A 12554-nucleotide genomic window follows, 5' to 3' on the forward strand; every position below is an offset into this window, starting at 1 on the left:
GAGGTAACAGGGAGGTGGTGAGCACAGAAGTGAAAGCATCTGCTGCCTTACCCAGAACTGCAGGGGGGGGCTTTATCTCGTAAAAAACACACTGCTAAACCTTGTCATTCTGAAAACGGAGAAAAAAGCTTGTTTTAAAACACCTCAGAGAGGAGAATTGGACCTGGCGTAACCATGGACAAACACATTAAAAGGGGAAGAGTTGGTAGCTGAGGCATTTCTGACTACATTTTACAGAAATATTATCCCTTTGCATTCTGTCTTGTGAGAAGGCCAGTGCTTCAAGCTGAAAGTAGCTGCTGGGACAGCATTAGGGGAAGATATCATATATGTCTGCCTTGTTCTTAGTCATCTGTAGGTATCCACTCATGGCTGCTGCTGGCCTAAAAAGACCTTTGCTTTGACCCGCTGTGGCTGCTCCTCGTGGGTTATGATCTCCAACATACTCCAAGAACACCTAACGGGTCATCCCATTGAGGGAGGGGACTCTGAGTTGTACCTAATTTCCCCATTATTGACCTATCCTATTCACCATGATGGAAGTGCTTCTGCATAGGAGCAGAGGGTAAAGCCTGCAGCGCCCCAGGCTATTAGGTCTAGGTACCTCCAGAGATCACTGGCAGACTAACTTTGATTTTGAAAACCACAGCTTTCGAGATAAGCCTTTAAATTCTTCCCAGGTCACAGTCTTGCAACATTCTTGTAAGCCTGACCAATAGTGTTATTCTTATCTTACATGAAAGGGAACCTGAACACAGAGAAACAATGGATGCTCTTGTACCAAAGGTCTCCTTCCTTAAAAGAGAACATCAGTAATACTATAAAAAAAATGAAGGAAAAATACCTAATTATCTGCTGTCAACTTTAAAGCAAATGATAGAGGAAGACATTTGCAGCCACTGGTAAAGGTCGCTAGTTCAGTGGTGTTTTGTCTAAAAACTTTTGGTCAGAATGTGCCATTCTCATCTTTTCTTCAGGCTGCTTTGCTGAGCTGGTGGGAAGTATCAAAAAGACGAGATGCCCCCAGACAGAGACTGCAACATGCGGGCTGTTACCTGGGGAAGGTCTGCAACATGTTACTGAAGCACAGTCCTCTGAAAATGTAGACCTTAATTTTTCACTTCCACTCTCAGAGGTTCCTTGAGTTCCCTGGGCAAGGGAGTGCTGTCAGATGCCACTCATACAGGCACCTGGATGTCCCTGTGCCACTGGGGCAATGGCAAAGGGTGTCCAGTCAGCATTGCCCACCAGCTCTCTTGCTCTGATGTAGGGCTTCTGTGTCCCGCCCCCCCCCCCCCAATAGAAGAAACCTCTGGGCTCTCCAAGTTGCATCAAGAGGGCTTCAGAGCTTGTTTCAGCCCAGATGTAATTTATCCCGAGACTTTAATCTCTTCAAGCTCAGAGTAAGTGCATGTTTCTCCTTAGCTGCTGGCCTTGCCAAAGCGACCCAGGAGCTGCACAGAGTCAGCCTACAGCAGGCCAATTTCTGCTGCAGGTTACACCTGTGCAAACAGGATGTTTTCAGATTACTCCCCAAGCACCAGCTGTGCAAGCTGATTATTTTCAGCCAGCACCCCACTCCCACCTGGGTGACCTCATTAGTCCTGACAAAATTGCAAAACGGCGACTGTGGCCACTATTTAACTTTCTTGCTCTTTATGATGTATGAGGGGAAGTCAAGAGGGAGTTCTTTTCAAATCACATCATCAGTTTGCTTGGCTGGCAGTTAGACAAGTCCTCCTTTTTATTTGTAAACTGTGAAAATTTCACACAGACTAGCTGATATAATAAACCTGGAGCCTTGCAGAGTCTCTTTAGCAGTTATAAGCAGAGTTTCCTGCGTTATAAGCTGTGTGGGCTATGCTGCGTCTGCAAATTGCACAAAAGCCAAATGTCGGGAGGAGGTAAACATCTAAACCAACAAGCCACAGTGGCAGAAATTGAAAATGTAGGTAAAGTGCGGTTGTGTTATAGAGTATTTGCTTATGCTACACACACACACCAATAAAAAATAAAATAAAAAAATATGAAAGCAAATGCATGCTTGGATTTTCAGGCTTCCAAAGGTAACTTAGTGAAGAATATATTACTAATATATTCAGCGTAGCAACTGCTTTCTCATCGTTACTATCAGAATTACACTGAGCTTAACAGGCATTAAAAAGATGGACAATAAAACAGCTTATATTTTAGCCCCTTCAACAAGCTCTGGAACTTGTTTTTACTCTGAATGAGAGCACACACACTACATTAGCAGCCCCTTACACCCCTTTCTCTGTTGACTAAACACAAACCATCTCCTAACAGCTCTGTTAGCTAATACTGTCAGCTACTGACAAATTTGCCAGCTGGTCACATTTGGAGAAGAGAGATTATGTGTTCGTGGGCACAGACTTCCAGTGCCAGCACAGACCCTACAGGGAATCCAGGACATCTTCATGAAGCTTATTCATAGGATGCAGGACCTATGAATAAGCTATGAATGAGGACAATGGGGACTTCTGATGTTGTAGCTAGAGGCCAAGATGCATTTCTTAGAGCATCTACATCACTGCACACCTATGCTACATGAACTACTTCCTTTCTGTTTCTATGAACAGGAAAAATTTCAATTTTTCTAGTTTGTTCCCAACAGTTGTTTCTTCAGTCACTGAGATTTCAGTATGATTGATGAGGTCTTCTGATTTACTAAATTCACCAATACTTTTGAAATATTTAAACTTACTGTTTTATCAGGGACTAAAAGGTGTAAGTCACCAATATTGTACTACAACCAGCTAGGACATGAAGAGAAGCTGTCAGAGATTTTGACATTAAAAAAAGTATTCTGCTGTGCCTTGGGTAAAGCAAAGGTCTGTAGTTGAATCCTTACCCTGGGAGACAAGGTCCACACTCTGCATCGTTCTCCTGATCGCCTGGTGTCAGGACTGTGGCTCGAAAAAATCCCTCACAGTCTTTGTGCCGTCTGCATATCTGGTAACCTCCTCTGGAAAACTTCTCTGACGGGCAGGGGATGCAGCCATAGTCTTCGTCTTTGGTGCCATATCCACAGGTCTGCAACAACACAAAGTCGTTGGAAAGCAGGCCTGTGTTGCACACTGGCTTCTAGAAAAAGGGAATGCAATACCTGGCACAGTGTAGTACCAAGTCCCTTAACATCTGTCCTAAAAAGGCCAGGGAAGGACATAAGAACAAAACACACTCTGCCCTGGAGAGGAAAAGGGGAGCTGGGATGTCATACTCCTTGACAGTGACCCTTCAGGGCTATTTAAATCATGTTGCAGCCTTGGAAGTAAATTTCAGCTGCTGCTCAGATAAAAAATGAACTGAAAATTGGAGAATTGAGAAGAAAATTGCAGTGGAAACGGAGTTCCAGCAGGGATATCGGTGATCTTGTTTTCATGACAGGAGAGGCCACAAGGACCATTAGAAAAAGCAAGGTTTGCATGAGGTTTGGCAACCCCTGAACTCACGTGTCGCAGATGAATGTCACGTTTAGATTAAATAAAACTAATATGAAGTGGTTATTATTCAAACATCCTCATTCAGGACTACCAACTGTGTGAAATTCTTGCAATGGGATGTTTATCCCATTAAAACCAAACAGGATTTCAGTAATTTATTTTTTAATATGCAACAATTATCTGCTGTAAATCAAATGGTTACTTAGGAACTGTAATTTAAAATGTGGCAGAAGCTTCCAAGTTCCTTTAGTGCCAAAATATCTTAGCGGGAGAGAGAAATTAAATTCTCTGTGTGGGGGGCCAGCGAGCATGCCAGACTAACCTATTTATCACACAATACTGGAATGGCACTGTCAGGTTTTAAATAGCTGTTGAGACGAGAACGCACTGGCAGAGAATGTGTGTGAAGCTTTTACCTTACAACTTTTGACATACTACTTTTAACAGGCTGCTCCTGGCACGCAGCATATGGGTGTGTGGGTGCATGGTGCCTGCCCCCACAGCACCCTCGTGCATGCGTGCGCTCCCATCCGAGGGATGCGTGGCCTAAAATTGCTCACGCAACCCTTTCTTTCCCTATTTTCTCTCATATCAATGCATTACCACCTTGTAACACAGCATTTGTTTTTAGGCAAGGCATTTTCCATCCTAGAATTGCCCGCCGGCTCACTAGGCATGGGAGAGCCTCGTGTTGCAGACCGAGTGCGGACCCCTTGGCCACCTCTCAGACGTTGTGTCGGGAGCTCAAGACACGTGTCCCCCAGCCAGAGGAGGATGCTGAAGTTACCATGTACGGCTCTTCACCCGGCTCACACTTGGGGCAGTCGTGGCACATGCCGGTGGTTTGGTTGTAGTATTCGTTCTCGCCGCAGTTGGAGTATTCAGCGCTGGCGGAGTACACCAGGGAAACCTGCACCACAGACACCAGAGCATCACTGCCACCGCCTCCCTCCAACACACCTTGTCCCCTCCCCTTGCCCAGCCATTACAGTGGGTCTGACCTTGTGCCATGAGGCATCCCCAAAGCTACCATTCAGGTGCTGAAGAAGTGCCGCTGCATGGGATGGAGGCGGTCATGGATTTCAGCAATTTGGTCCTGTTAAGAGTTTCTCAGAGCACCGACCTTTGTGCTTGTTGTCACGGCTGCTCCCCAAAATATTGAAGGCCGTGGTTCCTGACCTGTTATTTCTCCTTCTCTCTGGTGCAGTAAATGCCCGAGTTTACTCTCTCCCTGCTCCCAACTCTAATGAGCCTTCACAAATGTGACTGTAAGGGACAACTCTAACAACCTGAGATAACGAGTTGCCTCGGGCCTCAACCGTGATACGGCTGAGTTTCATGTGACATCCACGCTAATCAGCTCCTCCAGAGCCTGGTGGGCTGGAGCAGATGTCTTTTCCGCTTCTGCTCCATTTTGGGTCCTTCTCCCCCCTCCTCCTCCCTATTAACTTCTCCCACACACTGCGAAATACAGATTTAAACAGATGTTCCAGTCTAAGTGGCACTGAAGGAGATGCTTAAGTGTTTTATTGAATGGAAAGTGATCCCTGCACCAGTGTCCAGTGCTCAGCTGTCTGTAGGTGTGTCTTAGCAATTCATAGATGTTTGCAAAGACTCGAGCAGAACCCATTGATCTTTGCGTGCTGGAAATGCCTGCATGCATGTAGATACCTACCACCAGAAAAGGGAACACGTGAGTCCATTTACATTCACCCAGGTGAGCCATGTTCTCTTGATATTTTACCTGAAACGATAGAATTGGTGATTGTTTATGAACATCAGTAAATATTTGTGTGTGTTGCCAAAACAAGAACAGAAGGGCTCATCATCAGAACAAAGGTAAACGGGAGTGATGCCTGGAGCTATACAGAGGTCTAAACAAAGAGAGGGGAGATGTGCACGTGCACTCACACTCACACACACTGCTGCACATCTCCTGCCTCTCTGAGAAAGCTCATTGCATGAGGCAGCCTGGCCTTGCAATCTTCATACAAATTTGTCAGAGATGAGGCTACGAACCCTGGCATTTTCTGGCTTATGGAGAAGTCCTCCTATGGAGGTACCGAGAGCTACATCATGATCACTAGATAAAAGAGGGCTGGGGGTCAGTAGCCCAGCCCGGCTTGTGTCCTCGACCCCGCCACATCAGATTTGTCAAGGAAAGATCTAGATGAAGCATCTAAAAGCTGAGCCAGGGAGTGACCTGATAGTGAGTGGCACAGGCAGTCACCTTCCTCGCTGGCTCCCACAGACCTGCTGGGAAAGCCCAGAGCTGCCTTTGCTAACAAGCCTTGGCTTCTTTGCGTAGGCAAAGCTGCAGATTTAAGAGCTTAAACTCAATGAGGAAGCTGAACTTTGTATTTTAAGTGCTATTACAATGGCTGGGGGGAAATAAAGGCTGTGATCTCTGTTGTAAACACACGTGCTAATTTATTTCATTTTTTTTTCAAATTCAGTTCTATGAATAACTTTGAATAAGAGCTAATGTTGCATATTCATGTACTGGATTTCTTTCTAAGGGATAAAAAGAGACAGAGAAAAGCAACACAAATTGTTTCTCTAGCATGATACAATATATTTAATGGTATTGTCACAGCACATAGTATGCCCTAGGGATCTTACAGCTTCAAACTGCAAATGTTTGAGATACATTTGCAACACTTTGGTCCTAGTAGATGTAAACTGCTTTTTAAATTTTCCACATCTCAGATACTGCAAGGTTTTTTGGCTCCCAGAAGAGTACAATTGCTGCTTTGTGCCACTTTCAAGCACAGAATCTACACTAGAGCAGCACTGTAGAATTTGAGATAGCCACTAACATTTACATTTTTAAACACTAAATGGATTAAGCAAAGATTATATCACGTCGGCATCAAGCTAGGAACTTGCTTTATATGTTCCTTCTAGCAACTGGGCTAGCTGAGACAGGTAACTGGGTGGGTGGGTGGGTGGACAAGCTGAATTATAAGTATATTCTTTTCTGCAGGAAATTGCACTTTGAAACCTAGAAACAAAAGAGAATCAGAGATAAATTGTCCTAAAGCTGGAGGTGAGAGATGGAAAATAATCTTGCAATTGCATAAACTGTCAAACATTTAAGTTGGACAAAGGCTTTGGCTATGACAGTATAGTTACTTGGAAAAGTTCCAGGAATATAATCTTCACACATGTCTGTTAAACTGAATCCTAATTATAAGAGAGCTTGTTAGACTTCATAAATGAATATTATCAAGGCTGTTTCCACACCAGTATTGCAAAGTCATCACATTTATTATAAATTGGGTCTGGACACAGAATTTCAGTGGTGAAGTTTGAATCTGTAACTTTACAGTAAAAGCATGTCTTACAGTAAAAACATGCTTCAGTTGCTTTCAAGCCACCCAGATGTTTACTGTTTGAGGTACTTACATGCAGTCATAGCCAGATTTGAAAAATGGAAACAAAGTATAAGCCTATTAATGTATAATACAATCTTCTCTATCCATTTGGTATTTATTTACATAAAATGTTGAAAGTGTCAAGTTATACATACATACATAAAATATTTTTCTATCTCAATATAAATATACATGTGGGGGTATGTTTTGTGTGTAAACATACATTTTTTCCCCCTGCATTCTGTCATTACACATGGCAATATGTCAAGCATATGGCAAATATTAACTGGAAAAAGCCAGTTCAAAGTGCTGAATATGACCAGATTAGAACACTAGGGGAGATTTTTTTTTCCCAGATTGGAAAACCAAAACGTTAAAATTAATTATTCTCCCTCCCTCCCTCCCCCCGCTGCATCCATTCAAGTATGTTGCTATAGACTGACAATGTTATTTTCTGTTTGTGTGTTTTATCTGTTTCTTTTTTTTCCTGTTTTTATTTTTTTGTTTCCTTTAGAGTTAAAAACCAAAATGTTTACTTTATTTTTGTAATGGAGGAGGGGGGAAAGTGATGCAGGAGGTTTCTGGCAGTAGGGCCATAGGTAGCCCCTCAGCTGGGATGATACCTGCTGGTATCTACCAAGATATGCTAGGCTGCTCTTGGGCTTGATGTCAATTTTCAAGCATTTTAATTTACACCCACACCATATCAGCTACCACATATTAATCCCATGTGCACAACAAGGGATTTTCTAGTGCTAAGATCACTTTTGTGCCTAGCTGACATACGTAGAAACACGCAAAGCTTGGACAATCTGCCTGCATCTGCCAAGAAGCAGGAAAAACAACAACAACAACAAAAAAGCACAACCAACAAACCAAACAAAAAAACTCCAGTTATTATGGTCCCTAACCATTAAAAGTAATTAGCTCTGGGGAATTCTTGAACAAATTTACAGGAGGTGCCTCTTTCCTTCTTATTCCCAGGTACACAGTGCTGCTGGGGGCCTCCAGGAGTAAAATGAGGAGCCCCGGACCCTGGGAAGAGGTAGAGGGAAACACTGCTTTACACAAATTTGGCATCCATGCATCCACTCGGGACATGTCTGCTGTCTCACACTGACTGCCATGATGCTGGCATTGGATGCTGCCTCAGTAGTCCCAAAGGGCAGAAATCGAGCTCCAGATTTGAAGCAATCCAGGGGCTGTCCCCTGTGGACGCAGGGCATACTAAGCAACTTCTTAATTCAGGAGATGAGGAGCAGATCATGCATCTGTGTAGAGCTTTGCTGCTCCACTAAAACCCTTTTTTTTATGAATGTTTGGCAGGCAAAGCTGAAGTCTTGGTCTACTGCTGATCTTTTTGATTACTGGTACTAAAGCATGTGTAGGAAATCCAGATTTAAATGTGTACCGGTGCACAGAAACAATTTTGTAAATCCTTCTTTGCGCCTCCACCATACAGGATTTTTGGGAAAGCCTCGCTTTGTGCTGGTTTTGTCCTACAGATTCAGTCCTTCTTCATGTGCATGTAAATATCTGCTGCAGAATATGTCAGCCGATTGCTGTTGAGCTTATGGCACTGAAGATTTGACCAGAGTGGAGTAATGTCAGTCTGCACGTTTCAACTAAAACAAATGACCCTGTCCCATAGGATGGTGGGCAGTGGTCAGCAGGAAGAAGCTGGAAGTACATTTTTGGAGGGTCCACGTAATGGCCCCCATGCAATATGGGATTTCCAGCTGCTCATCTGCAGAGCCCTCCGCACATCCTGACTCAATGCTTCAGCTGAGGACAAGTGGGTGTCAGGAGAGGAGGTGTAAAACAAAGCTTGGGTCTTTGTGGATCAGGTGTGCGACACACAGCAAGTCTCGGCATGACTAGAGGGGGTTGCTAATTACAGCCATATTTGCCTTTCAGGGCATATTCATTAATAACTTAGGAATACACACAGAAGTTGACAGGAAAAGGAAGACTATTTTCCCGGTGGCAACCACAGCAAGAATTGCTAGAGACTCGCTGTCTCAGCTTCTCTCCAGGAGACTGCGAGGCACAGGTTTGGCCCGGGGCAATACGAAAAGAGACGCCTGAGACCCTGTTACTCAAATATTTCTCTTCCCAGATGAAAGGTCCTTCTGTGCAGTCTTTGCGGCATGTTACCATGGCCTGGCAGGTACACACAAATAAATAAATAAATATATACATCCCCAGGCAGAAAATGCTTCGTTTGTGCTGTCTGAAGGATAAAGAGCAGCATTTGCTGTAGTCAGCTTTTGAATTTAATTTACTTAGATAATTAAGTAGTGCTGCCACTAGGTTTACAGTATCCATGAGTAAATGGAATAAATATACAGAATACACAAACACTGAGGTTACCGTAGTTGGTGGTCTAAGCTAAAACTCATAACTTCTGATAGACAGCCTTAACTGTTATTTTAGTTCCGAGTCTTCATTATTAACACAGTGTAAAAGCTAATTTCCTATCATAGATATTTTTTGTCTTTTAAAAAAAGTCTGTAAAAAAAATGAGAAGGAACACAAGGATCAAAGATATCTGTGCTTCTTAATGTTGCAGACAGGATTTTTTTTAGTGTCTCTGCATTTCTTTAGTTTCATCACTGATGTAGATACACTTCAAGGATGCAAATCTTGACTTCGTGAGAGGAAAGGCACAACAGCTGTCTCTGAGAGCTTTGCTATTTTGATATTTCTGTACACACACAGACATATCTGTCTGGGAAGCAGAACGCTAGACAAAAGGACTTGTATAAATAAACGTGGGTAGACCATACGAACTTCACAGGTGCCACCAGCAAATCCAGTGCCTACCCTGAGTTCCCAAGGTTTATGAGAGGAACCTCGTGAACTGCCGTTTCCACAGATTATCACAGTTTCTCACATGCACTTGGTAGATAATCTTTGTATGCTCCCGATGCTGCTAAATCCTTCTTAACGGAGATAAGCATATAATCCTCACTGCAGGGCCTCATAAGTTTCAGAGTTCAGCAGCAGAGTTTAGTTTGGCTCCAGCCTCGCAAAAAAAAGATGCGGTTTGAATTTTCTTTTCAAGAGGAGAGAGGCATCTCTGAGCCCGTCATTGAATGACAATGATGGCAGCACAAGCCTGGCAGGAGAATAAACTTAGAAAACTATAAGCAAATGAAAACATGGAGATTATGAAGAAAACTATTGTGTAGTCTTGGTTACAGTTTGTATTGTTGTGAGCACCAGAATATTGCACAGAACAATATAGCATTTGCAGGACAAGATGAACTACACAGTTTCTCATATCTGCTTTATATCACTTTGACCTTGCAAATACATGTTAAAAACAACCCCAGAGAAAGATGTAAAAAGCGTTACAATGCTACAACTCTATTCTTCCTTTTACCTGAAACATCAAAAGGAAGCTACAAGAGCTCAAGCTACACATACCTCTTTAATTGCCTCTGTGATCTGGCACCTCCACCAGAAAAATAATTCATTGCTCAGGTGTAGGAATGAGATTTTTTTTCCAGTGGTAGTTGTATTGACTAGAGGAGACATAGAAGATTGCTTGATTTGTTAATGGGGGCACCACATGCTGAAGACGTGGGGGCAATGAAGACTAATAAAGAGCTGTGTGTTTCCTCACAGACTGGCTTATCTGGAAACTACATCTGGAAGTCTGTATCGAAAGCTGTTTTCTCATCTTACACAAAGACACATGTTGGTTCTCGTGTAGACAGGCCATCAGCTTTCTGAAAAATGTTTTAAGGGGAAAAAAAAAAAGAAGAAAGAAATGATGTGATGCAGGAAGAAAAGCAAAAGAGAGAGGGAAAGAAAGGCCCTTTTAAGTTTGCTTTGTGCATCCAGCTCACCTGCCTGTGGAAGTGAGGGCAGAAACTGTGTGCGAGTACCCACAGTTCACTTTAGTGGTGTTCCTGCTTGGAAGGAGGGTGTTTTGTGGGGAAGTGATGGAGCAATAAGAAGGTCCTCATGACCTCTGGATGTTCAGGCTGCCGCCATGGCTCTCCTGTCAGTGTTATTTTATGCAAGCAAATGCTCATGAGGGCAAAAAATGTGAGCAGGGGCCTGTACCTTCCTCAAGCCAAAAGGTTGCTCTGACCCCTAGGCTAAGTAATGTGATCTCTTTTGTTTTCTATAATTAAAAAAAATAACAATAATAATCTGGGATTTGTTCTAACACACAATTAAAAAAATAAAATCAGAAACCTCACGTCTGTAATGAGGAAAAAAAATCTTGAGGTTTTTTGGCCAGCCCCCATGAGGATTTTCCTCAGTGGGAGAGGCTCACTTTCAACCTCTCTGAAAGCAAAATTTTTTGAAGATGATTTACATGAAGACATCCCTTTTATTTTGAGCCCCTCCTGCTGGGAAGTGCTATAACATATTCCTCCTGGCTCGCACACTTCTTGTCAGAGGGCCTGGGCTGCTCTTGTAGGAAAGGCCAGCAGCGGGCAGGTGGGAGAGGCTGTGCCATGCACTCCTGGGGGGTTCTGGAGTTTTCCATGGAGAGGGATGCAGGCCAGATCTGACACCACTGGGACAGACTGTAAATGAGCACGTATGCTTCGGGATTGAACAACTCCAGCGCAAGAAGTAATGAGGAACTGCGGTCATATGCTATCTGCTGGGTAATCCCAGGGCCGCGTCAGCACTGTGCTTCTCACAGGGCCTGACGCCTCACCGCCTGCCCCTGCCTGAGGGACAGGACTCTCACTTTTGGCATCGTGCTTTCAGGGGTGAGCTGAAATTGCTGGGATGAAAACAACTCACTTTAGATTCAGAAGCTCTCCCTAATTCCTAAGACATGTATTACTTCCACTTTGGAGCAAAAAATTAAAAGCCTATTAGGAAAATACAAACCACTGATGCAGTGATGATGTTTTCCTAACATCTTTTCCTTTTTACAGGGCTTTATGCTTTCTAGATGACAGATAGCATAATGAGAACAGCCTGAGCCTTGGCTTGCATTACAAAGATCGATAAGGATTTGAGCTCACACTTTGCTTCCGTTCCTCAGGGTCCCATCCTGTGAGCTGCTGAGCACCTCAGAACATGATGATATTTGGGAAGCAGGGGATTTTTAGCACGCTGCAGAGACTGACATCCTTTCTATACTATAATTGTTGATAGACAGGACGGAAGAGAAGAAATTTAGAAATACTTTACTGGAAGAAATTGAGCTGAAGTCCTACGGTGACCATCAACAGAAGTTACAGAAATTGTAAATAGAATAGAAACCCTATGGTGGCCATCAATAAATAATGTCTGTTCTTAGCTCTGCAGCACATCTGCATTCTTAGCTAAAAAACAGAATATTTGTTAGAATGGTCAAAACAGAGTTCTGTTTTTATTTTCCATGGTTTACATGAAAACATGAATTGCTGCATCTCAGGCAGACAATGAGTAGCAGTGGTGGGCTTTTCGTAGGGTGAGCCTTTCAGGAGCAGGTCACCACATGAAGGAGAATGTCACTGGGATGGTCCCAGCCATGAAATTCAAGTACAAGTGCATTAAGCAACATTGGAGCCAATTCACTGTGTTCGGCAAACATAACAAACTCAGTATTAGGTGGTGGTCTTTTATACTTTGGTACTTGATTTCTGAGTCCCAGAAAAGCCTCTTGTTTGTCAACAGGCCTCTGTCTTGCAGACAAAAGGATACATACACTGCCAACAAACATTATTTTTTGTATTATTCTACTTTTTAC

At 43.3% G+C, this 12554-nt stretch overlaps 1 protein-coding gene across 4 annotated transcripts in view; it reads right to left on the reverse strand.

Annotated features, from left to right (window-relative positions):
- Window positions 1-12554, reverse strand: part of EDAR (ectodysplasin A receptor) — a 71259-nt gene that overhangs the window by 21967 nt on the left and 36738 nt on the right. For 2 of the 4 annotated variants that reach the window (XM_040551455.1, XM_040551386.1), the window contains 3 exons: window positions 5140-5208; window positions 4252-4374; window positions 2873-3054 (listed from right to left, as the gene is read on the reverse strand). In XM_040551455.1, the coding sequence (XP_040407389.1) occupies window positions 2873-3054; window positions 4252-4374; window positions 5140-5190 (356 nt within the window). In that variant the 5' untranslated portion in view covers window positions 5191-5208. Of the gene's footprint in view, window positions 1-2872; window positions 3055-4251; window positions 4375-5139; window positions 5209-10273; window positions 10930-12554 lie in introns of those variants that run through there. The other 2 variants (XM_040551307.1, XM_040551233.1) reach the window with 2 other exon arrangements.

The sequence above is a fragment of the Cygnus olor genome, chromosome 1 (assembly GCF_009769625.2).
Source record: "Cygnus olor isolate bCygOlo1 chromosome 1, bCygOlo1.pri.v2, whole genome shotgun sequence".
In the NCBI taxonomy this organism is placed as follows: domain Eukaryota; kingdom Metazoa; phylum Chordata; class Aves; order Anseriformes; family Anatidae; genus Cygnus; species Cygnus olor.